The sequence below is a fragment of the Amblyraja radiata genome, chromosome 9 (assembly GCF_010909765.2).
Source record: "Amblyraja radiata isolate CabotCenter1 chromosome 9, sAmbRad1.1.pri, whole genome shotgun sequence".
NCBI classification, from domain to species: Eukaryota; Metazoa; Chordata; class Chondrichthyes; order Rajiformes; family Rajidae; genus Amblyraja; species Amblyraja radiata.
The window spans coordinates 14,678,213-14,704,025 of record NC_045964.1 but is presented as its reverse complement, the minus strand read 5'-3'; the positions used below and the strand labels follow the sequence as shown (position 1 = coordinate 14,704,025).

Here is a 25,813-nt window from a genome sequence, read left to right as displayed (position 1 = left end):
AATTATTGAATGTTGTCCTTGTGACAGGTGTTAGTTGGCCCAATGAAATTGTTCCAGTCTAGATTTTCCAAATGAGATAGATGAAATCTTGCCATCACCCATGGACCTTTCCAGTGGACACCATTGTTCTTGAGGGCAAAGTTAACATCATACTAGCATTTCACTGAGGGCCACCTCTTGGAGAATTGGAAACCATTTATTACTTGTGTTGATTTGATCAATCTGATCTTTGTATGCTGCTACCACCCAATAATTTGGGTGAATTTACAGACAGCACTGGATTAAGAATGTCGCAAGTTTGCTAAATTCAGTTTATTTCCACCGATCTCTATACACCATAGAGATAACAACATTTTTCAAGTTCATAAAGGAAAATATAAAACTGCCTCATTCCTCATTAATTACCAATTGGGGAATATTTCTGGATTTGTTTTGTGTTAGAATATAGAACACTTCAGCACACTATACCTGTGCAGACAATGATGTCAATCCAAATTGCACATCTGCCTGCACATGGTCTATATCCCCATATTCCTGATCTGTTCATGTCTCTTTCAAAATGTTTCTTAAAGATTGCTATGTTTCCATCAACTACCCTGGCAGCGCATCCAGGCACCTACCACTCTCTATGTAAAGAAAACATGTCTTGTAAATCGCCCTCTCACCTTAAACCTATGCCGTTAGTATTTCGCATTTTCACCTGGGAAAAATATTCTGACTATCCAACTTATCTAGGCCTCGTCAAAATTTTATGCACTTTCAAGTTGCCCCTCAGCCTTCAAAACTTCATAGAAAAAAAAATACAAATTTGTCCAACTTGTCCTTATGACTCTATCCCGGTGAACCTCTTCTAGATCATTAGACATAGGAGCAGATTTAGACCATTCAGCCCATCGAATCTACTCCGCGTTCAATCATGTCTGATCTATTTTCCCCTCTCAACCCTGTTCTCCTACCTTGCCCTGCATCCTTTGATTCTCATCCTAATCAAGAACCTATCAATCTTTGCTTTGAAGATACCTAATGATGGCCTCCAGAGCCATCTGTGGCAATGATTTCCACAGATTCACCACCCTCTGGCTGAAGAAGTTCCTCCCCATCTCCATTCTAAAAATGCATCCTATTATTCTAAGGCTGTGCTCTCTGGTCCTAAACTTTCCCACTACTCGTAACACTCTCTCTGCATCCCTCTATCTAGACCAATCATCCCCAGGAACATTCTCATATACCTCCTGAGGACTCTCTTATCCTTCACATGTCAACACATGTGGGGCCCCAAACTGCTCACAATATTACAAATATGACCTCACCAACACCTTCTTCTAAAGCCTCAGCATTACAAATTTGTAAAACATGACCTCGCCTGCACAAAGTCATACTTTATATTAGATTAGATTAGATTAGATCCTTTATTTGTCATTCAGACCTTTCGGTCTGAACGAAATGTCGTTGCCTGCAGCCCTACATGTAATAATAAACAACAAAACACACAATAAACACAAATTAACATCCACCACAGTGAGTTCACCAGGCACCTCCTCACTGTGATGGAGGCAAAACTCTTAGGGTTACTGTCTCTTCCATCCTCTTAAGGAGTCCCTAAGGAGTCTCTGCATTTTCAGATGTGAGTAGATCCTGGCCCTCAGAGTCTTTATCATTAATTCCCTCACCATTGAGTAATTTTCTGGTTTATCTCCCGAGCAAAGGTATGACATTCGCTGTCCTCCAGTTCTGTCGGGCCTTGCCTGTAGCTAAAGAGTATACAAAGATCTCTGACAAAGCTCCTGCAATCTCTTTTGCCTTTTCAATGACATTGAATGGATCTCATTAGACCCTGGGGAATCCACCTTAATGTTCTTCAAAAAACCTAACAACACCTCCTTGTTATCAACATACCCTAGAATATCTGCATACCCCTCCCTGATTTAATTGTCTTCCCTATGCTCCTCCTTGGTGAATACTGATGTGAAGCACTCGCTTAGTACTTTGACCATTCCCTCCAGCCCCAAGTATAAATTCTTCTTTGCGTGCTTGATTGGCCCTATCCTTTCTCTGGTTACCCTCTTGTTTTTAATGTACAGTATATAAATATAAAATGCCTACTCGCATAGGATTTTTTTTGGCTCATCATCTGGCATGGGAGGAAAAGTAATAGTAATTTATAAGCACATAACATAAAGGGGAAGGAACAGAAAGGTAGGCCAGGCTATGAACCAAAAGTTGATATTTCTTTAGAAATGGAGGGCATAGCTTAGGTCTGAAATGAGAACTTGCCATTTGTCCACTCTTGTTATTGTAACTAGAGGAGGCAATGGTTTCTTTGGATAGCATACTCTTTCTCAATGTGCAAAGTAATTTGGTCTGATTGGGATGGATCCTGTTGCTTTGGGAAGTAAAGGCAGAAATTGCAAATGGTCTGTAAATGGACTTCCTTGGAAATGAGAATGGTCCTGGAGTATTGCCAATGTTTCACCATTTTTTTTTTAAAGACAAGGCACAGGTGAACCTTATTTGTTGTGAGGAAACTTTCAGAGAGAATAACTCTGATGTAAGGTTAATTGGCATTTGGAAAGTGTAGAGCCTAATAAATAAAAGTGAGCAGACATTTGTTAAAGATAAGATTTGACTGACGATTTTTGAAATGATGTTAATGAGGGTGCAGTTGATGGTCTTTAAGAAGGAGCTTGACAAAGTACTAAATAGCAGGTTTGTTTTTAAAAATTCATTTTATATTGCATGGATTTATTGCCCATCTGTAATTACTTTAAACAAGTTGTTGTTAAATCACTACTGTTGCCCTCTGGAGCAGGTATTTTCACATTGATGTTGAATCAGAGCCTCAAGGATTCAGTACATGGAGTCGGTGGAATAGTAACAGGAAAGCTCACAAATTGCAAAAGCTGAAAGATAGATCAAATTGTAGATCATTGTGGATGACTGGTCCTCAAGAATTATGCTTGGATGGCTGGTCCTCATTTATTTTAATATATGGTCAGATGAAAATTAAATTGGAAGGCTTACTGAGGAGGACTGAAAAAAATGTATGAGCTTGCGAACAGATATGTAAATGAAAACCTGCAGTGCTTCAAGATAGTCTAAACGGGATGGAAGAACTAAGGGGTCAGGATTGCAAACACCTAATCACCAAAAGTTGTGATGTAACCAATGAGGTTGCAACAATTATAAGACAGACACTTTGAAAACGGAATGTAATTGAAAGCCACCAAAGCTTTACTAAACTGGCATTTGATCATATATAGACATATTTTGAATACTGTTCTTGTGCCCTATTACAACAAAGTTGAGGCATGGGAAAAATGCAACAAAAATGCATAAGAATGGAACCAAATATGAAAGGCTGGTCCTTGTTTAAAAGAAGAGACTTCAAGGCTGATTTATTTTGCTTTTAAAAAGTGATGGTTGAAGGTGTAAACTCGGTGTTTTGATAGATTGGGCTTTTTTCTGGTTTACAGGGAAAAGTAAATCAATAAGTCACCAAGCAATCAGACAGGAAAATCTTAAGCAACGTTTTTATCTGGAGAATGGTAATAATGTGAAATGTATTACCGTTTGGAAGTGGTTAAGCCAAATTGAATTAATGTTTTTAAAGGGAAGCTAATAAGCACATGAAGTAGATAGAAATAGAGGGTTTTGTTAGTATGCTGAAAACAGAGGAGTAAGTGGAGTGTGAAAGCTGCTTTAGATGAGTTGGGCTGCATGGGATCTCTCACTGCTAAATATCTTACATGAAGCCCGTGGGTTGAAAGGGACAATGGAAACTGCAACACAAAAATTACTCAATGGACTAAATGCAGTACATAACATTTCATAGTGACAAAACACTAACAAGGGAGCATTACCGTGGTAATTACCAGGGACTTGTCTTGGGGACAGTGCTCTTTTTAAAGTTTTGTAATTTCAACACGGACCCACAGATGTAATTTCAAAGTTTTTCAATGATGCAAAGGCAAGGATTCAGGGAAGGATGAGGGAGGTGTTCAGAGTTTTGGAGACTACTTCTGAGCTGGGCTCTAATCCCAATTTTCTCTCCAATATTTATTCCCCACCCAATGACACTGAAGCAGATGATCCAGTCTTGAGCAGATTGCTTCGCGGAGACGTTCAGTGCCCAAATTATAGGCAAATTTTATACTGTAAAATAATACTTAATTGGATGAACTGTGCAAGTTAAAAATGCAGCTTTCTCCTAGTGAAGTCTTTCTTGGAATGATCATTTACAGCTGGACTGCAAAGACGCAGCTATTGCCTGGTGACTCTCCTTGACACTCATACTTTAAACAATTGGTTCTTCAATAATTTGTTTTATTCCCTTGAAAATGTTTCATTCCAAAGTAAATGTTTTGGATATTACTGAAAGGGAATCAAAATATGAGATTAGGATGGGAAAGCAGAGTTGAGATAAGTTATATGAAGTAGCGGAGCAGACTATAATGAGCCGGAAGGCGTACTCCTTCTCCTATTTATATTATTTCTTATGTATACGTGCAGGAGCAAGTTCTTCTTCGAGCCTACAAGGAGTGCCACCGTGTTTTATCCCAGTGTAACAATGAGTGCAGTCAACGCAATGCAAGGAAGCAATACAACACTCTGACTATGTGTGGTCACTCCATCAGCTTGAAACGCTATTTGGTATCTCGAGAGTCTGTCAGTATTCACCTTCCCCTATCCAGGCTCCTTGCAGGTTGGTTTAAGGATATTGCCTCACTGGCTACATAATAGGAATTACTTGAGGGGAGCAAGTTTGAGTACCTTAGATAATATTGTGATATGGCAGAATGAGGGGGACAATCTAACATGGAAGAAAGAACACTTTGTGTCTTAACAACAGAAACCATGAACCCAGGCCCTGATTAGTTGAGGCAAACCACCATGTTACTCTATGTTCCCTTATTATATAATTAAACAATTGATATTACTTTAATTGATTGTGTAATCAATTTAACAAAAGATCTATTGTGGTATTTTAATTATTGGCCACTCGTTAAATGCAGCAACATGATAACACATAATGCTATTGTCGCATTCCATGGGTGAACATTTTTCATATATTAAAACTTCCTTTTTGCTTTTCTGATTATTTCCAGTCTGTTCAACTAATTTATGGCCATGTACCTGATCCTTTTCCTGAAAATAAAACAGGGAAATGCAATGGAACAGATTAGGGTATAGGCTAATACAGTTGAGTGTCAGACATCAAATGTACTGCCTTCTATTAGAATTAAGAATATTTTATCCTAATGGATAGTTGCACTTAGGAAATGGAGTTGGAGAGGCTCCGTTATATAATGAAATAGTGAACATTGCCTCCATTGATTTCTGAAAATAGCTATGTAAAGCTGATTCGTAGTGATATCTTCCCAAGATGGCTCACTAAATGTTAACTTTGTTCTTGATGAATTTCAAAGCAGTGCCCTAGTTATGTTCTTTCTCCTTACTCTTCCTTTTCCCAAAGGATTTGGACCAGTTTTATCATGCCATAATATCATGGCTGAGATTAGCTAACTTGCCACAGACTAGACACTACACATGGAACCTTGTATATGGCTCATATCATTTTTATGGACAGTGCTTGTGAATCAAGATTACATTCTTGATTTGAAAATGAAACCAAGATTGAATTCTAGCATCTCGAAGTACAGATCACTTTGGAAATTGTTATTTTTTCAATGTATGCGTTATAGTGCCTCTGAGTTAGTGCCTCTACATTTTTGTGTTTTGAGTGTACAGAGAGCTGGAATCTATTAAATAATTTACATAAACAAAATTAAAATAAGGTAGAGTATCTCGAAGTAATTACGAGGCAGCAGCCTAATCCACAGATATATTTACGATGCAAATTAGGATAGCACCTTGCTTTGCTTCCAAGATTTGGAAGCAGTTTTATACCAGTGTAATGTTTTCTGTACTCGTCTGTATGATTTGTAGTAAATCATGGCAGCTTTCAGTACTAACGGACGGCACAGTGGCGCAACGGTAGAGTTGCTGCCTTGCAGCACCAGAGACCCGGGTTCAATCCTGACTATAGGTGCTGTCTGTATGTAGTTTGGACGTTCTCCCTGTGCCTGCTTGGGTTTTGTCCGGGTGCACCAGTTTCCTCCCACACTCCAATGTCATACAGGTTTGTAGGTTAATTGGTTTTGGTAAAATTGTCTCTATTGTAGGATAGTGCCAGTGTATGGGGTGATCACTGGTCGGCGCAGACTCGGTGGCCAAATAGCCTGTTTCTGCATTGAGTCTCTCATGAAAACTAAAGTACTTAATACCAGGAAATCTACAATGTGCAGTTTAATCAATGGGATTACAGTCATTTGTGGTGGTGGATGTACAGCATTTATACTGCCCTCTAAAACACGGGAAAATGTATTCCAGTTTCTTGGTTTTGCTTTTCCTTATGTTTTTCCCAACTCATGTTAATTTGGGTTTTTACAGGATTATAGTTGTTGTCACTGATGGAAGAGGTATTGATTAACTTATTCTCGTGATGTGGATATTATTGGCTTGGCCAGCATTTATTTTTCAACCCTTAATCATCCCCTGAGCATTTACTAACACATGATGGCTGCAATATGTACCATCTACAAAATGTACCGAAATGACATGCCATGGCATTTTTGACGGTACCTCCCAAACCAACAACTTTTACCGATTAGAAGGACAAGTTTAGCAGGCAAGTGGAAACGCCATCATCTGCAAGATTTTGGCCAAGATGGAAACTTATCACGATTCCTTCATCACCACTAGGTCCAAATTTCCAACTCCCTACCCAGCAATGTCTAACACAAAGGACTGTCGTGGCTCAGGAAGGTGACTTCTCCCATTAGGCACCTTCTCCCATTAGAATGTAAAAACATAACCGATGGGGGCAGCAGTTAAGCCATTCGGCACCTCAAGCCCAGTTTACCATTCAAGAATCATGGCTAATCTTCTACCTCAAACCTAATTTTTCCATGCTATCCCCACATCCCTTAATTCCTTTAATATGCAGAAATCTATTAATATCAGTTTTGAATGCAATCTTTCACTGACTGGGCCTCTAAAGCCCTCCAAATTAGTACGTTCCAAAGTTTCACAACGCATTGCATGAAGAAATTGTCTCTCTTCTTAGTCCTACATTGTCTTCCACATAGTCTGAAGCATCTTCCCTGTTGAACTAATTTTGTAGGTTTCATGAGATCATTTATGAGAAATAAATGGGTGGTGATAAAATGCAACTTGGTGGTTTGGTAGGCTATTTCAGATGGCAGACACGTTGGGTCAGGGATTGCATACAAGCCAGACAGAACAAACATTGGTGAAAGATTTTTTTACTTACAATATTACTGATGATAGATTTTAATTTCAGGTGTTATTAATTATGTGTATTTTTAATTTCTCAGCTGCCTCTCTATGCAGTCTGAATCTCTAAACTGCCATTGTGAGATTCAAACTTTTGTCCCTGAATCATCTGCCTAGTACTCTGGAAACTAGTTCAATAACTTAATAAAACTATATATCTTATCAACACGTTTGGTGTTGTGTATTATTTTGTCATAAAGTAAAATCAACATTCCAGCTGACCTGGTGTATTTGGGTACAAAGGGGCTTTGCTTGTTTTATTGTTGACAACAATTCCTCTTTGAATTCTTACAAATTGCTTTGTGTTTTAGGTTTGCATGTACACCTGAGCAAGAGTGGAGCAATTAATAAGCTTGAGGAGTTTGTGCCATCGGTAAGTAAAGAACAATGTCCATTTTTTATAATTCCATGATTTATATTCGACTGATATTGGAAACTGAATGATAGTGGACACTGGGGAATTTGAAATATATATTGGTTTCCTTCATTGCTGCTGGGTCTAAATCCTGGAACTCACTCCCCCACATCATTGTGGGAGCCCCTTTACCAGATCTTCTTCAGAAGTTAAAGCTACAGGCTTATCACCAGCTTCTCCATTGCGTTCAGGGATGGGTGATATATGCTGGCTTTGCCAGTGTTTAGATCCTGAAAAAAAAAAAATGCTTTGTTACATCATTTTGGTGACTTCTTGGCCTTTTATTAAATCACAAGTGATAGTAGAATTAGGCCATTCGGCCCATCAAGTCTATGCCATTCAATCATGGCTGATCTATCTCTCCCTCGTAACTCCATTCTCCTGCCATCCCCCCATTACCCCTGACACCTGGGCTCTGGCACTCTGATGCACACATTATACGATTGCAAAATGTCTACATTTCATCATTGCAGATTTAGACTTTGTTTTTGGACGTGTTTCTTAAAGTACACTGCTTCTGAAAGTATAAAGTACAGTAAACCCTCATTATAATGGACCATGGGGGGGGGGGGGATTTATGTAGTTGAAACAAAGAACTGCAGATGATGGTTAATATACAAAAGGACATAAAGTGCTGGAGTAACTCAGCTGGGCAGGCAGCATATCTGGAGAACATGGATTGGTGATGTCGAATTCCTTCTTCAGACTGATTCAGACTGCTGAGTTATTCCAGCACGTGCCATTTCACCTTAAAACTAGGTGTTGATGCCGCTGATCTGCACCAGCGAGCCCTTCTCAACCCACCGCATGGTCCGGTGACACGTCTAGTGTTGTGGCTAACATTGTAACCCCTGCTGCCAGTGCTTTCTGCAGGCCACTGCCAACAACCAGACGACCACGGTCATCGTGGGGCTCCCTCCCCTCCCACCAGCTGCTGTTTCTAAAGTGAAGTACGTCGGTGACACCGGGGGAGAAGGACAAGGGTGGAGGTGGGGAAAGAGGCAGAGTGGACATAGCGAGGGGAGGAAGAGTAAGAGGAGGCGGCGGCGGTCGAGACGGTAACAGACAAAGTAACAGCTGGCAGGAAGAAGCAGCAGCAGGTGGGAGGGGAGGGAACCCCACGGTGACCGAGTGCATCTTGTTGTTGACACTGGCCCGAAGAAATCGTCCCCAGGGGATACAACGTGAGCTGCAACAACATCGGTGTCAACTGGTCCGTGTAGTTGGTGAAGAAGGGCTCCCTGTTGTACTTCGGGAGTGGAAGTGGCATCGGAAACAGGGGCTGTAACAGGCCGGGGTGGGAGTGCAAGCTGGTGGCGATTTCAGCAAGTCCGGCCACTATATCCGTATTCTTTATAAAGGGGTCCGTTAAAATGAAGGTGTATTGTATAATCGTTTTTGCTACCCTAACTTTGTAATTCCACTTGCTATAGCTACTGAGCTTGCACAAATAGTTATTTTTGCTGTAACTTTGAAGTTTCCAGTATGTTTTGACCATATATTCATGTTTTCCATGCCTCTTTTAAGTCAGAACCTGTGTTCATTCATTGGAGAAATTGGATGAATATAAATGTACACTCTTGATATTGATCATGTTGGCATTAGTAAATAGCTATAGAATAAAATTGTACATGCTGAGCAGAAGAATCTTGAAGCAGGTTCTTGGGCTATAATAACCAATTACTATGCCAATTCTTACAGTCAGAATTTCATATCGAAAAACTGATGGACCACCCATTACGATGCTTAGTGCTGATGGCTCAAGTCTCAGCTGATATGTGGCGAAGAAATGGATTTTCCTTAGTAAATCAGGTATTGTACAAGTGTTGTCGATGCATGTTTGAAAAATTCTTACTATTTCAAATGGTAGACCAATTTAAACGATAAATACAGTAATTAAGGACATTGTAATTCGACCGTGTGTATGTAAACTCATTGCTCATCATTCCACTGCAGTCTGATTCCAATTTTGGGAATATTTCTGGGGAATTTTAAAATAGAACCTCATCACTTGGCAGACAGGAACAAGAGGGGTGGAGATCACTTTTCAGGTGTGAAACCTTGGAGACCGAAGAATGAACAGAACAAAGTAGGCCACCGAATCAAATTAACACTTGCAAACTGGATTATTTCTAATTTTAATTTGGAATGGTAAATTGAAACAAACTGATCTTCAAGAAATCCTGTGTGGTCCGGTTTTTTTTTTCCAACTGAAATGTATTTCAACCCTCAAAATATCTGGTAACAGAATGGATGTTGCCTTAATGATCTCAAAGGTTCAAAGGTTGATTTATTGTCACATACACCTAGATGTAGTGAAATTCTTTTTGCCAATGCAGCACATAAAAAAGAATACAAACATAACAATAATAAATAGCTTTAACATAAAAACATCCCCCCACAATGGTTCCCATTATGGGGGAAGGCACAAAGTCTAGTCCCATCCCCAATGTCCACCCATAGTCGGGCCTACTGCCAGAGATTCCGGAATTATTTTAAGTCAAATTGGCATTTGAGAGCTGTCAAAAATAGAAAGGATAGAATTTAAAAAAGAAACTCGTGTGAACTGAAAATGAATTAACAAAATGTTAAAGCAAAATAGGGGGTTGCTAAACTTATTTTACAAAACAGAGTATATTACTTGTAAAGATGTTTTGTGGTTTAACATTTTTTATTTCAATTGGTTATAAGGCCATAAGGGTTATAAGGCCATAAGAATTAGGCCATTTGGCCCATCAAGTCTATTCTGACATTCAATCATGGCTGATCTATCTCTCCCTCCTAACCCCAATCTCCTGCCTTCTGCCCATAAACCTTGACACCCGTACTATTCAAGAATCTATCTATCTCTGGCTTAAAAATATCCATTAACTTGGCCTGCACAGCCTTCTGTGGCAAAGAATTCCACAGATTCACTACCCTCTGACTAAAGGAATTCTTCCTCATCTTCTTATAGGAATGTCCTTTAATTCTGAGGCTTTCCCACTAGTGGAAACACCCTCTCCACATCCATTATATCCAAGCCTTTCACTATTCGGTACCTCTCAACCTTCCAAACTCCAGCGAGTACAGGCCAAGTGCAGTCAAACACTCATCATATGTTAACCCACTCATCCTTATTCACTCCACCTATCATCTGCAAACTTGGCCACAAAGCCTTCAAACCCCTTATCCAAATCATTAATATACAACGTGAAGAGCACCGACCCTTGCGGTACTCCGCTAGTCACTGGTAGATAACCAGAAAAAGCCCCTTTATTGCCACTCTTGGCCTTCTGCCATCCAGCCAACCTGCTATCCATGCTAGTATCTGCCTTTTGATACCATGGGTTCTCATCTTTCTTAGCAGCCTTACGTGTGGCACCTTATCAAAGGCTTTCTGAAAATCTAGGTAAACAACATCCACGGACTCTTCTCTGCCGGTCCTGCTATTTACCTGCTGAATTGTCAGGTAAAATCTCCCCTTCACAAAATCATGCTGACTTTGGCCTATTTTATCATGAACTTCTAAGTAAGGAGTACTCCTTATAATGGATAAAATATACTTCTTATAATGGAGAAAATCTTACCAACTACTGAAGTCAGACTAACCGGCCTGTAATTACCACTATTCTGCTTTGCTCCCTTCTTGTACAATGGGGTAATATTGGAAATTTTCCAATCGTCTGGAACCAATCCTGACTAGCACAATCATTAAAGCCACCTCTTTCAGAACCCTAGGGTTTACATTATCATTGTAAAATAGATATGTACATCACATTGCTGTTCAAATGTGCTCAAATGTTAATGAGAAAAATGTGTGTAACTGACAGTCCGTTCTCTTCCAGGTGTATTACTACCGAAATGTAAAATGGAGGGAAGAGATGTTTGACAAGGACATAATCATGTTACAGGTACAGTATTTATTCAATGAAGAAATGTATCCGAGTTTGCTAAATATAAAACTGAATAGAATATATATAGGGTAACAAGGACTGTTGCTCTTAGAGAGCAACAAGGCCTGAAGAAGCATCCTGACCTCCCACGAGGGATCAGGAGTACCCATGGGGAGAGACCTGGAGCACCTGTGGGGGGGAGACCTGAAGCACCTGTGGGGGGGAGACCTGGAGCACCTGTGGGGGGGAGACCTGGAGCACCTGTGGGGGGGAGACCTGGAGCACCTGAGGAGAGAGATCAAGAGCACCCATGGGAGTGATTGGGAGTATGTGTGGAGATCTGCAGTGCCTATGGGGAGAGATCAGGGGCGCCGGTGGGAGTGAAGTGGAGTTTATGACGGTGATCTTTTACTAGAACGGAAAAAACAAGATAAGTTGTTTTAAGTATTCGAGAAATATTGGGGTGGAGAGAACGGGAGAATCTTTGACAGAGTTAAAACCATGGGAATCTGTTGTAATAAATGTGTTGGTGTCATCTTGGAGAATTATGAATATTTGTTGATAGTTGATCTGTTTGCAAGAGGTGTAAATAGAGATGAATGAAGGCAGGGCAGAAAAAAGAAAAAAGCTGCTTAAAACTAATATACAAAACAGATTCTGGAATTCAAGAATAAAAGAGAATGCTGGCTAATAATCAGCAGGGTAGTTTGTATCTGTGGAGAGTTAAACTCTGAATTAATTTTATGGATTGATGACCATGCATCAGCTGGCTATTTGTGAATCAAACAGGAAAAGCTAGTTGTCCGACATTTGTTGAATTGAATGTTTGATCCTTAGAGCCAGTTGCAAAATCTGATGCTGTCCCTGAGATTACATTGGGCTCAGCTGGACCAGTGTAGGAAGATGAAGACACAGATTAGATGCGATGGGGAATCAATCTGACCAGCAGGGAGAAAGTACAAACTCTGTACAGACATTACCCATAGTCTAGATCAAATCTGGGTCTCTAGCACTGTAAGGCAGCATCTCTACCCTGGAAGCCCAGGCTCACCCTTGCTGACTGCATTGAGATATTCTGCATGACAGTCACCAATCTGTATTTGGTTTCTCCAATATAGAAGAGACCATGTCAGAGAGCGGCAAGGTGGCGCAGCAGTAGAGTTATACGCCAGAGGCCTGGATTCGATCCTAACTCTGGGTGCTGTCTGAATGGAGTTTGTACATTCTCCCTGTGGCTGTGTGGGTTTTCTCTGGGCGCTCCAGCTTCCTCCCACATTCGGAGGATGTGTAGCTTTGTAGGTTGAATGGCCTCGGTAAATTATTCCGAGTGTGTAGAATCGAACAAGTGTACAAGTGGTCGCTGGTCGTTACTGACTTGGTTGGCTGGAGGGACTGTTTCCATGCTGCATTTCTAAACTAAACTAAATTGCACCAAAGGCAATGCACTACATTGGAAGAAGCACAAATGAATCTCTGCTTTGCCTGGAAGAACTGTTGTGTTCCTCAATGGTGGGGAGGGACGATGTATAGTGTAGACATTGTATCTTATGCGTTTGCATGGGAAGATAATATGAAAAAAGGAATGGTGCAGGTACTTTACATTCAAAATTAATTAAGAATGCTAATACACTGCTAGGTCACCAACAGTTGAGCGAAACTTTCAAGAAGTCCATTAACTATAGAGTGGTCATAATGTGAAACTTAGACACAGTATAGGCTGGGCTACTATGGTTGATTATGCATCTTTCCTCTAAATTGCATCTTCAAAAGTGACTTTAAAAAAAATGTATATACGATGAATGAAGAACGATTCTTATTGAGCTGAATTAATTTAAAACACCTGACTTCGTTGATAGAGATGGGAGGTGTTGCTGATCTGCTTATTTCACAGCAGCATAAAGTTAAGGGCCTGTCCCACTTGGGCCATATATTTCCGCGAGTTCTGGCGAGTTTGCCCTCGACTCATACTCGCAGCATGGTCGACACGAGGTTGTAGGAGATCTTCGTAACTCTCCTTCATGCTTGAGAGTGGTCTCCGCGTACTCAAGGCCTCAGCTAGGTTGCGGCGTTTTTTTCAATAAGTTAAAAAATGCCCACGAGTAAAAAAAAGGTTGCCATGGAAAAAATCGCTACTTTTTTTACTAGTAGGTTTAGTCGTAGTAGCTCATTCTAAGTCGGCATGTTAGTCGTAGGTAATCGAGGGTAGTCAAAGGTAGTCATAGATAGTCTTCATCATAGTCGAAGGGAGGTTGAAGGAGATTGAAGGAGTTTGTCTTCACTCTCCACTATTCGGTGTCCAATTTTCCCGAAGTTAGTTGTAGCTAGTCTTCAACATAGTCGAAGGAGGTCTTCTACTTAGTTGAAGGAGGTCTTCAACATGTCATTTTTTTAAACTATTCTAAACTCGCCAATTAGGTCGCCCAAGTGGGACAGCCCCTTTAAATAATTCCTGAAAGGATATTTCACCTGGGTATATCACCTAAAGGGATATATCACCTGGTTTGATAGGGTAGAATCTGATGTGACAGATTTATTTCGAAATGTTGGGATTCCTAGTACAGTCAAAATTAAGCAGGATTTGTTTGTCCAGTTCGAGAAATTATATTACACGACTGACCCAGATAATATTACAATGGGTGTCGACAGCTACAATCTGCCTTCAATCTGCACCTTTGTTGATATTGATCACTTCACCAAAGTTAACAATGCCTTCATGTTGCAGATTGCAGCCTCTATTATGGACTCAAATCGGTTCCTAATATTTATACTGAGTAGATACGAATTATTTGAAGTCTTCTCTAAGCCTCCAGTTGCTCGAAATAAGGTAAGATCCAAGATGCAAGTAAGATCAACTGCTGATACAAATGTTATGTGTATAAATTAGGAGGAGGAGTAAGCTACTTGGATTGTCAACACAGCTCTGCTGTTCAAAAGGTAATGTCTGATCGGACTGTGACCTCAACTCCACATACCTACTGACTCCTGGTATCCTTTCATCCTCTTACTTGTCAGGTATTTATCTATCACTGTCTAAAAAATATACAAAGATTCTGCTTTAACTGCTCTGGGGCAAAAACAAGTTTCAGTCTCATTGGCCACTGAGAAAACATTAAAGTAATCACTCCTGTTTTAAAAAGAATGACCTACTAGTTTTAGATTCTCTCATAAATAAAGCATCCTTTGCACATCACTGTGAAGACCAATCATGATCATATGGTTACATTCAAGTTCTTTTTTACTCTTGTGAACTCCAGAGGATAGCCTTGTAAAACAATGCTGTCACTCTGTTAGTCCAGTAAACCACCTGTGAACTGCTTCCAACATATTTTCATTCGTCCTTAAATAAATTAATGTACTCTGTATCTAGTCTCGTACTGCCCTATATAGCCGAAGTATAACCCCATTACATTTGTAATCAGTTCCCCTTATGAATAACATTTTGTTAGTTTTCCTAATTACTTGCAGTGCCTACGTACTAGCCTTATGCAAATTGCCCACAGATACATCACCCAGTTCCCTCTGCATCTCGGAGCTCTCTAATCTCTCAACATTTAGAAGTATTTCAAAATATTTCCTGCCAAAATGTGCACTTTTATGATTTTTCACATGGTGCTCCTGGTTACCATATCTTTTCCTATTCTTTTAACCGTTCTGAATCCTTTTGTGGCCACCTTACATCAGCTTCACAACTTTATCTGCAGCTGGCTAGGAAAATAAATGGTGTTCAAACATGCTAACTGGGTTTTGTTCATCATACCCAGTGATTTTCACTGAGTTGGTCAATGTCCATGATGAAATGCACAGCTGCTTCGTCTTCGAGGATGTTGTGATATTACACAAGGGAAAGGTGGGTCCCTGCCTATACAATAGTTTCAGTCACTTCTGACGAGCGTAAACCAGGCATTTCCCAACAATGTATGTTGTGTCCAAAAAGAGAAAGTTGAATAGTAGGGTCATTGATACTGTTTATATTCCACTTTTGTGAGAAAATTAATGATGAACTTGGCCTCCTTCAAGCTTCCTTACTCTCTATTTTTAATTGTTCGTGGGACATGAACGTTAACAGCAAGCCCTGCCTTAATTGGCGTCTCTAGTTGGGGTTGAAAAAATCTTCTTGAACAGGTGCACTCTGCAGAGTTACGCTTCTTCCCCAATGCTATCTGTTACAATTTTCACACCTAGGGCCAAGGATTTGAATGTTGCTGTGGAAGAAGCTTTGGGAGTTATTGTATCACATGCAAAAGGTGCCACACAGTGCATTCACTCTGTGCCATTATTGGATGAAGTGAATGCTGAATGTAATGGATGTCGTGCTGAGGTGGGGAATAGTATTGTACTGGCTGGTACTGAGTGCTGTTGACTGCTGCATTCATCCAAGCATGCGGAAATCCAACAGTGAATCATTCAAGAACCCCCACTTGTATTTATATACAGCCTTTAATAATGTTCAGTGTCTTCCAGTGTATATCACAGGAGCATCATAAAATTAAGTTTACCACTAAACTATGTTAGGAAATATTGTGGCAATCTGCAAACATTTAGTTCCTGTTAGCTTTGTGTGGACTACCCTCACAACCCTGTCATTGTTTAATTAATATCAGGTTTTAAATTGCACATAGTTTGGCTTCTATTGCCATTTGTGGAAAAGAAGGAGATACACGCATTATACAACATTTCTTGTGTCGCTTTCAGGATATCAAAACTGCTTTGCAGCCAATGTAATATATTAAAAATAGTCACTGACCTGAAATGCTTTTATTTTAGTACTTTTGAAGTGTAGTCACTGTTGTGATGTTGGAAACAGAATGGAAATTTGCTGCTTTCAAATTAACTTAAAAGCAATGTAATAACCAAATGTTTTTAATATAAAATGTAATGTTGCATGAACGATAAATATTTTCCAGGACATCGGGGCTCTTGCTTTGAAGTAGTGTCATGTCTTTTTCTGCATCTATGTGAGAGAGTAGATGTGACCTTAATTTAACATCACATCCAAAAGATGGTTCCTCCATTTTTTTTTTGTTATATTCATGATGTGGGCATTACTGCTGTTTATTGCCCATGCCTTCAGATGTTGATGGTGACCCACCTTCTTAAACAATTGCAGCTCTGTTGGTGATGACACTCCCACAAACATGGTAGGATTTGGAAGTACTACCATGATGAAAGAGTGTCAGGATGCTGGTAAACTTAGAGGGAACCTGTAGGTGGTTGTGATCCCAAGTTACTGCTTCTCCATTTTGATGGAGGGTTCAGAATAGCTCAGGTGAATAATTGCTGTGCATTTTAAAAGTTAGACACTGCAAAGTGTGATATTAGTGTGTTGTTGATCAACTGATCTGTGTATTTTCCTGGATAGTGTTGAATTTCTTGACAGTCATTGGAGGTTCACACATCCAGGCAAGTGGAGGGTATTCTATCATACTCTTAATGCCTTTTAGATGCTGGAAAGGTTTTGGGATGTTGAGTGGAGAGCCGCTTGTCATTTGAAACCCAGCCCCAGACCTACTCTTTTAGCCATAGTATTTATGTGGCTTGTCCTGTTGAGCTTGTGGTTGGTGGGTCCCACACGATGTTGATGGTGGGTCAACTGATGATGGTGAATGCTACTGAATATTGAGGATAAGTAATTGGTATTGATTTATTATTCTCATGTGTACTGAGGTACAGTAAAAAACTTTGTGCTGTGTGCAATCCAGTCTTATCTTATCATGCAAGAGTACTACCAAGCCACACACAAGTACATCAGGTAATGCAAAATAACCAGTGTGCAGAATATAGTCTTATAGTATCATAGCATTTGACAAGGTTCCGCATGGTAGGCTGCTCTGGAATGTTAGATTGCATGGGATCCAAGGAGAGATAGCTGAATGGATAGAACATTCGCTTCCTGGAAGGAAGCAGAGGGTGATAGTGGAAAGTTGCTTCTCGGACTGGAGGCCTGTGACTAGTGGTGTGCCTCAGGGTTTGGTGCTGGGCCCGTTACTGTTTGTTATCTACATCAATGATTTGGATGAGAACATACAGGGCACGATTAGCAAGTTTGCTGATGATACAAAAGGGGATGGTTTTGCAGATAGTGAAGATGGTTGTGAAAGATTGCAATCTGAATCGATTGGCCAGGAGGGCTGAGGAATGGTTGATGGAATTTAATACAGAGAAGTGAGAGGTGTTGCATTTTGGTACGTCTAATAAGGGCAGGACCTACACGGTGAATGGTAGGCCTCTGTGGGAGAGTCGTAGAGCAGAGGGATCTAGGAGTGCAGGTGCATGCTTTCTTCAGATTCAGATTCAGATTCAAACTTTATTGTCATTGTGTAGTGTACAGTACAGAGACACCAAAATGCAGTTAGCATCTCCCCAGAAGAGCGAACATAGAATAATGAGCAATAAATATATATACGTACATACAGTCATAGTAGTGCAATTTTTCTGGGGGAAGGAGTGTCCGGGGGGGGGGTGACTGGCAATCCCCGAGGTGAAGAGTTAAGTAATGTAACAGCCGCAGGGAAGAAGCTGTTCCTGGACCTGCTGGTCCGGCAACGGAGAGACCTGTAGCGCCTCCGGGATGGTAGGAGGGTAAACAGACTGTGGCTGGGGTGAGAGCAGTCCTTGACGATGCTGCGTGCCTTTCGCAGACATCGCTTGCTTTGAAGGTCAAGTCGCAGGTAGAAAAGGTGGTCAAAGGTTTTTGGCACTTTGGCCTTCATCAGTCAGAGTATTGAGTATAGAAGTTGGGAGGTCATGGTGCAGTTGTATAAGATGTTGGTGAGACCGCATTTAGAGTATTGTGTTCAGTTCTGGGCACCATGATATGGGAAAGATATTGCCAAGCTTGAAAGGGTTCAGAAAAGATTTACGAGGATGTTGCCAGGATTAGAGGGTGTGAGCTATAGGGAGAGGTTGAGTAGGCTGGGTCTCTATTCCTTGGACAGCAGGAGGATGAGGGGTGATCTTATAGAAGTGTGTAAAATCATGAGAGGAATAGATCAGGTAGATGCACAGAATCTCTTGCCCAGAGTAGGGGAATCGAGGACCAGAGGACATAGGTTGAAGGTGAAGGGGAAAAGATTTAATAGGAATCTGAGGGGTAACTTTTTCACACAAAGGGTGGTGGGTGTGTGGAACAAGCTGCCAGAGGAGGTAGTTGAGGCTGGGACTATCCCAACGTTTAAGAAACAGTTAGACAGGTACATGGATAGGACAAGTTTGGAGGAATATGGACCAAGCGCAGGCAGGTGGGACTAGTGTCGCTGGGACATGTTGGCTGGTGTGGGCAAGTTGGGCCAAAGGGTCTGTTTCCACACTATCATTCCATGACTTACAACTACAAAGAAAATACAGATAGAAAAAGTACAAAGTCACAACTAGGTAGGTTAGGAGATCAGGAATACATCCTTGGCTTATAAGAGATCCATTCTGTCGTCTAATAACAGGGAAGAAGCTGTTTTTGAATCTGGTATTATATGCTTTTAAGCTTTTGTATCTTCTGCCTGATGGGAGAGGGAGAAGAGGGAATGAATGAGATATTAGTAGTCCTTGGTTAGGTTGGCTGCTTTCCCAAGGCAGCATGAATTGCAGATGGAGGCGAGGATGGAGTGGTGGGAGGAGGGGGGGGGAGGCTGGTCTGTGTGATGGAGTGGGTTGCATCCACCGTTCTCTGCAATTTCTTGTGGTCTGAGGCAGAGCAATGGCCAAACTAAGTTGCCATGCATTGTGAAGGGATGCTTTCTACATCTGTAGAAATTTGTAAGAGTCATTGGAGACGTGCCCTAATTAGACTCTTGTTGGAGATGGCATCACCAGGCACTTCATGGTGTGAAAGTTACATCAGCCCATACCAAAAGGGTTTTCTGAGTTTCACTACATGCAGGCAATGGCCCCTTCATTTGCTGAGGAATTGCAAATGGAATTGAACATAGTGCAATCATCAATAAACATTCCCACTTCTGACATTATGGTGGAAGGAAGAGTATTGGTGAATCAAGGTAGTTTTCTTGCAGTGATGTCCTGAGGTTGGGGTGATTGCCTTCCAAAGACTGCAGTCATTTTCCAAGGTACAACTTCAGTCAGTGGAGTGGTCATTCGGCGGCCTTTGACTTCAGTTATGCCAGAGCTTCCTACTGTCATACTTGGTAAATTGCTGCCTTGGTGTCACTAACCAGTGGCTCTCACTTCACTTCTGCAGTTCAGATGTTTGAAGCAAGGTTTTGATTACCTAAATGGGCATCGCTGAGCCGGTTTTGAAAGAGTAATATTGCTTGATAGTTCATGTCGATGACACCTGCCATCATTCTGCTGCTGACTAAGAGTAGAATATTATTAGTAGTAATTACTAGGATTGGATTTGCCCATATTTTTGTGAACAGGATATAACTGGCTAATTTTCGATTTTGTGGTGTAATTGTTACTTGTCACTTGTATTGTGCTTTGACACTCAACTGAGATGCTACCTAGTCCCAAAACCTGTATCTGATGTTTCCTAAAGCTGCTTCTGATGATTTATCACCTTTTACCACTATTTTCTTACATATTTTTGTTTCATTTAGTTAATTTTGGTGGTTCTCTTTTCCCCATACAATACTTCTTTCTTTGGCATGCGGGGCATGTTTTCCTCATCTGCTGTAAATGCTGGTAGAGAGGACCTCAAAGAGGTGAATAGCACTGAGATTTATGGATGAAATTTCAGGTATGACTGGCTGTGATGGAGACATAACATATATGAGACACTTGGGAGAAAGCAAACCTTGACTCGCTCTCAGCCACGAATTGATTCAGTTTAGTTAAGTTCCAGTGCGTGGCGACTGTCGGGTGGGAATTTGAGAATAATAACACCATTGAGTGTCAAAAGGAAGGAGTCTGATTGTACTGTTGGAAGTGGTTGGTACGTGGTGTTAGTGTGGCAGCAATGTTACTTACTATTTATCATCTCTAGCTTGGATAATGTAGTAGTCATGCACCATAAAAGCACAGTTACATTGTGTTACATTGTCTGAGGAAGTGAGGAAGTGTGAATGGTACTGAACAGTGGAATAGGAGCTGGAACATCTCATGCCTGAAGCAGCTGATAATGTTTGGACCAACGACACTGCCTTAAAACTCCTACGGTGATGCTTTGGGGCTGGGAGGATTCACCTGCAGTAACCACCTTCCCTTGTGCATAGTATGAAGCAGAGTGGAGGCAGAAGAGCACAAGCAGAGAGTATTCAACTAAAACAAATAAGTGGGCAACATGTTCCGTTTCATGGAAGCAGTTAATTTAAATGAGACATTGCTTTTATTTCTTTTGTATTAAATCTCAATTTTTGCATGCTAGTTACTTGGGCAAAAATATAGATATTTAAAAAAATGTAAATGGCTTTAATTTAAAATTGTTTGCCAATTTAATGAGTTTTTGATTGCCTTTTATATATTGCAGGATGTAATCCAGCAAACCAATGTTTTAATAGAGGAGTTACTACACCTCATTATTATGGTTGTTGGTAAGACTTAATTTATATACCCATGTGTAAAAGTGCCATTAAAGTTCTAACTAAATCCAAATCAGTGAGGTGCAAGCTGCTGCACAAATAGTTTATTGCTTAAATCTGAATAAAGTTGATAATGCTTGCAATTTTGGCTCATGTTGATGCTTACAGTGTAGCAACTTGATTAAATATATCTCATGAAAAACGATCAGTAGTAGACTGTAAAGCTGAACATTACGTTAGAATGTAAGAAATAGGAGCAGGAGATTGTGGCATGCCAACAGCCCTATGCTAGTGCTTTAGATCATAAATAGCTGGAGAAGGCCAAATGTCTCCTTGGTTCTCATTTTTTCAATGAGATCTTGTGGCATTGCCTACTTTCAATAACCTTTGACTTCAAAGGATTTGCTAGCTTTGAATATGTACTATTCAGCCACATCATCGCTTTTAGAACCCCAATTCCAAAGGTTCGCTGTTCGTCTCTGGCTAAAATGAATGACCCTCTTACTAGTCCAGTTGGATGTTGCACCCCTTATGAGGGAAAGATTCCTTCAGTATTAACCCTCTTGGTGCCCTTAGGAATCTTCACGAAGAAGCCTCTTACTCTTCCAACGAATAATACAGGCCCAACCTACTCAATCATTCCTCATAAGGCAATCCCTTTAATTTCACCTTGGTGAATATTTTGTGAACTGTTTACAGTGCAGATATTACATCTTTAAATAAGGAGTTGAAAATTGAACTCCAGGTGTAGTCTTATGAAAGCTCTGTGTGTTTGCAAATAGACTTCCCTAAATATCTTATGTCTGTCCAGCCCCAGTGGGTTAATATTTTATTTGCCTTAATTGCTTGCAGGTAACTAGAAGTTGTGGTTTGGATTTGTTTCCTGTATGAAAATACCAAGAGCTCTCTGTTCATCAGCATCCTGCAGTCTCTCTGAACAACATTCTGTTTTCTATTCTTCCAAAGACCTCCCCTTTTCCCAGATAATATTCCATCTTGAAGAGTTTTACCCTTAATTAATCCACCAGGGATGGTGAATCTCAGCCTGTGGGAATATTTTGTACAGGTCACAAAATTTGTGTAGCACTTTAATGGCAGTCTTTCAAGTTTGCAGTATGATTTGACTTTGTATCTTCTCATCCTTTCCTGTGCAGGCAAATTGGTTTTAATTGCATCACAGGATAATGAATTTGCATTTGTTTCTTTGCAGGGGAGAGGTACGTACCTGGAGTAGGCCAGGTGATGAAAGATGATGTCACTTTGAGAGAGGTGATCCATTTACTGTGCATTGAACCAATGCCTCACAGTGAACTGGCAAAATTATTACCTGAGAATGTGAGTATTCCATCCTGACGTTAACTGTGTAGGAAGGAACTGCAGATGCTGGTTTCCACCGAAGATAGGCACAAAATGCTGGAGTAACTCAGCGGGACAGGCAGCATCTCTGGATAGATGGAATGGGTGATGTTTCTGGTCGAGACCTTTCTTCGGAAGAAGGATCTCGACGGGTTTGAAGAACAGTATTGATCCGAAACGTCACCTATTTGTTCTATCCAAAGATGATGCCTGTCCCGCTAAGTTACTCCAGCATTTTGTGTCCATCTTCTGGCATCAAAAGTGTTTCTTTATGTTTCGAGTTTGAAATAGGGAATAGGGAAGTACCTGCATTTATGTTGGCTTTTTGCCAGTCTGCAATGCTCCACAATAACTCAAAGCAATTGAATTGCTATTGTAATGTAAAGATTATATACTTGAGTAAAATACCAAATTTCTGTTGGCTAATTACTAGTTATGGCGAGTGTTTTTCCTTCTTGCATGCAATGTTGGATGTGCTAATGTGACCAGCCCACAGGTACATTTGAGGAGCAAGTAGAAATTCAAGCTGTTTTCAATTCATAGTCATAGAGTCATACAGGACAAAAGTTGGCCCAACTTGTCCATGCGACTGAGGTGCTCCATCAACGCCAGTTCCACCTGCCCGTCTTTGCCCATATCCCTACAAACTTTTCCTATCCATGTACGTCCAAATGTCTTTCAAATTTGGAGTGTTACAGTGTGGAAACAGGCCCAGCTTGCCTACACCAGCCAACATGTCCCAGCTGCACTAGTTCCATGTGCCTGGGTTTGGCCTATATCCCTCCAAACTTTTCTAGCCATGTACCTGTCTAACTGGTTCTTAAAAGTTGATACTATAAATGTTGTTATGTCAACTATCTCCACTGGCAGCTTGTTCCATACACCCACCATCCTTTGTGTTAAAAATGTTGCCCTTCGGATTCCTATTAAATGTTTCTCACTCAGGACCTTAAATCTATCTCATCTAGTTGTTAATTACCCAGTTCTGAGTAAAATATTCTATACTTTATTCCCTTCACAATTTTATACACCTCTTTAGGATGAGCCTCTTCTGTTCCAAAAAAATTAAGTTCTAGACTATCCAACCTCTTCCTATAGCTCAGGACTTCAACTCCTGGCAACATCCTTGTAAATCTTCTCTGTACTGTTTCCAGCTTAATGACATCCTTCCTATAACTGCATAGTTTCTCCAGTGAAGCTGTATGGAGTGCAGCTGAGAACTAAAAAAAGGGACGATCACCTTGTTGGAAGTGTACAATAGGCCCCCAAAGAGTCCACAAGAATTAGAAGAGTAAATATACCAGGAGATTGCAGGCAGCTGCAAGACGAATAAGGTTGCTATAGTAGGGGATTTTAACTTTCCTCATATAGACTGGAACTGTCTAGACAGGGTGGAATTTATCAAACGTGTTCTGGAACGTTTTCACAAGGCAGTACATAAAGGGCCCTACAAGGGAGAGGGCAAAGCCTTATTTATTCTTTGGAAATTGAGAAGGGACAGTAACTGAAATGTCAGTGGTCGAGCCTTTTGGAACCAACGACCACTGTTCTAATGGCCTTAAAATAGCTACGTATAAAGCCAGGACGGCCCACATGTTAAAATTCTCAATTGGGGCAAGGCCAGCATTGATGGTGTTAAACAGGAACTTAATAAAGTAGGTTGAAGTAGGTTGTTTATGGGCAGAGTAACATCTGGGAAGTGGATGCTTTTAAAAATGTGATGACAAGAGTTCAGGGCATGCTGGAGAGAGAGAAGGAATATGGAGAGAGAATAGGGTCCATCATAAACCAAAGCGGTGAATTCTGTGTGCGTTCGCAAGAGATGGGCAAGGTCTTCAATGAGTATTTCTCCTTTATTTTTACTATGGCAAAATTCATTAAGACTGGGGAACTTGGGACAGTTACTGGAGATATCCTGGGGACAGTCCGCATTATGGTCGAGAAGGTACTGAACATCCTAAGGCATTTGATCTACGAAGGACTTCCAAGGAAAAGCCTGGGAACTATAGACCAGTGTGCCTAACGTCTGTGGTAGGCAAGGTACTGGAGAAGATTCTGGGGGATAGGTTATATATGTATTTGGATAGACAGAGGCTGATTTGGGATAATCAGCATGTTTTTTATACATGTCTTACGAATATTATTGAGTTCATGAAGAAGTAATCAAAAAGGTTGATGAGGGCAAAGTTATAGACGCTGCTTATATGGATTTCTGCAAGGCATTTGATAAGGTTCCACATGGGACGCTGCTCTGGAAGGTTAGATCACATGGGATCCAGGGAGACCTAGCTGACTAGATAGAGAATTGGCTTCATGGAAGGAAGCAGAGGATGGTGAGTAATGTTGATGATTATTGTGATGAAACATGCAAAAACAAAATCGGCCATTTTGGGGGGATAGCATCCAAATATGTTAATTTTGTGCTCAAAATGTTTTAACAGGAGAACAATGAAACTGGTTTGGAAAATGTTATACATCAAGTGGCCACGTTCAAGTAAGTCTAAATTTCCATACGATTGACTGGCGTAATTCTTGAGCAGTCTACTTTCACTGCATTGTTCTTTCAGCGTCAGTGTGCTAATTCAGATATTAAATCAATTGTATTTTCTAGGTTATTTACCCTATTTCCTTCTCATTTTTTGGAAAATGTTTTCTATTTGCTGATGTTCTAATATGATGCTTCCACACCCTTGAACTATTTATGACCCGTGGTAAACTTTTGCTGTTAGCCAAGTGGGCCATTGTCCAATAGAGGAAAGATCATGGGGACATTATCCTTCCAAGAGTTGAAGGACAGACAGAGCTGTTGTGCTGTGGGTTGCATCTCATCACCCCAGCTCCCAACCACTCCGCTATAATGCATAAAGCTTTATGTTCTGCAAATGCTACACAATTTAATTGGAGCAGTTCTATTGCTTTTGAACACCTAGTTTAGAGCAAGTACTTGGATAATTCTTTCTCATCACTAAAGCACAATTTAGTTCACTTTTCTAAATTGCTTTTCCTTCCTCCAGCCTATCAAGGTTTTCAGTTTTACGGAATGATCTTATTTAGGGGACTCTTCCACTTCCATCAGTGACTGATTTGAATCCAATTTTGCTTCAAATTCATAAAACAGTGCTGCAGATGATGGAAATCTGAAATAAAACCATGCTGTAAATAATCATCAAGTCAAGCAGCATCTTGCTTGATACGTCACCAGTATCACGTGGTGAAAGAAACAGTTAAACAGCTCAAATCAATTAGTATTTTTTTTTAATCAAATTTATCATTTGAGCAATCAGCAGCAACTTTGTTAATAATACAAGTGAGAGCCAAATATATGGAAACCAATTCACATT

At 40.5% G+C, this 25,813-nt stretch overlaps 1 protein-coding gene across 1 annotated transcript in view; it reads left to right on the top strand.

Annotated features, from left to right (window-relative positions):
* ubr1 (ubiquitin protein ligase E3 component n-recognin 1) overlaps positions 1 to 25,813 on the top strand; it is a 142,121-nt gene that overhangs the window by 58,228 nt on the left and 58,080 nt on the right. Inside the window, exons 15-22 of the mRNA XM_033026751.1 lie at positions 4,510 to 4,702; positions 7,668 to 7,729; positions 9,473 to 9,583; positions 11,599 to 11,664; positions 14,369 to 14,470; positions 21,065 to 21,128; positions 22,327 to 22,451; positions 24,914 to 24,966. Of these exons, the coding sequence (XP_032882642.1) occupies positions 4,510 to 4,702; positions 7,668 to 7,729; positions 9,473 to 9,583; positions 11,599 to 11,664; positions 14,369 to 14,470; positions 21,065 to 21,128; positions 22,327 to 22,451; positions 24,914 to 24,966 (776 nt within the window). The remainder of the gene's footprint in view (positions 1 to 4,509; positions 4,703 to 7,667; positions 7,730 to 9,472; positions 9,584 to 11,598; positions 11,665 to 14,368; positions 14,471 to 21,064; positions 21,129 to 22,326; positions 22,452 to 24,913; positions 24,967 to 25,813) is intronic.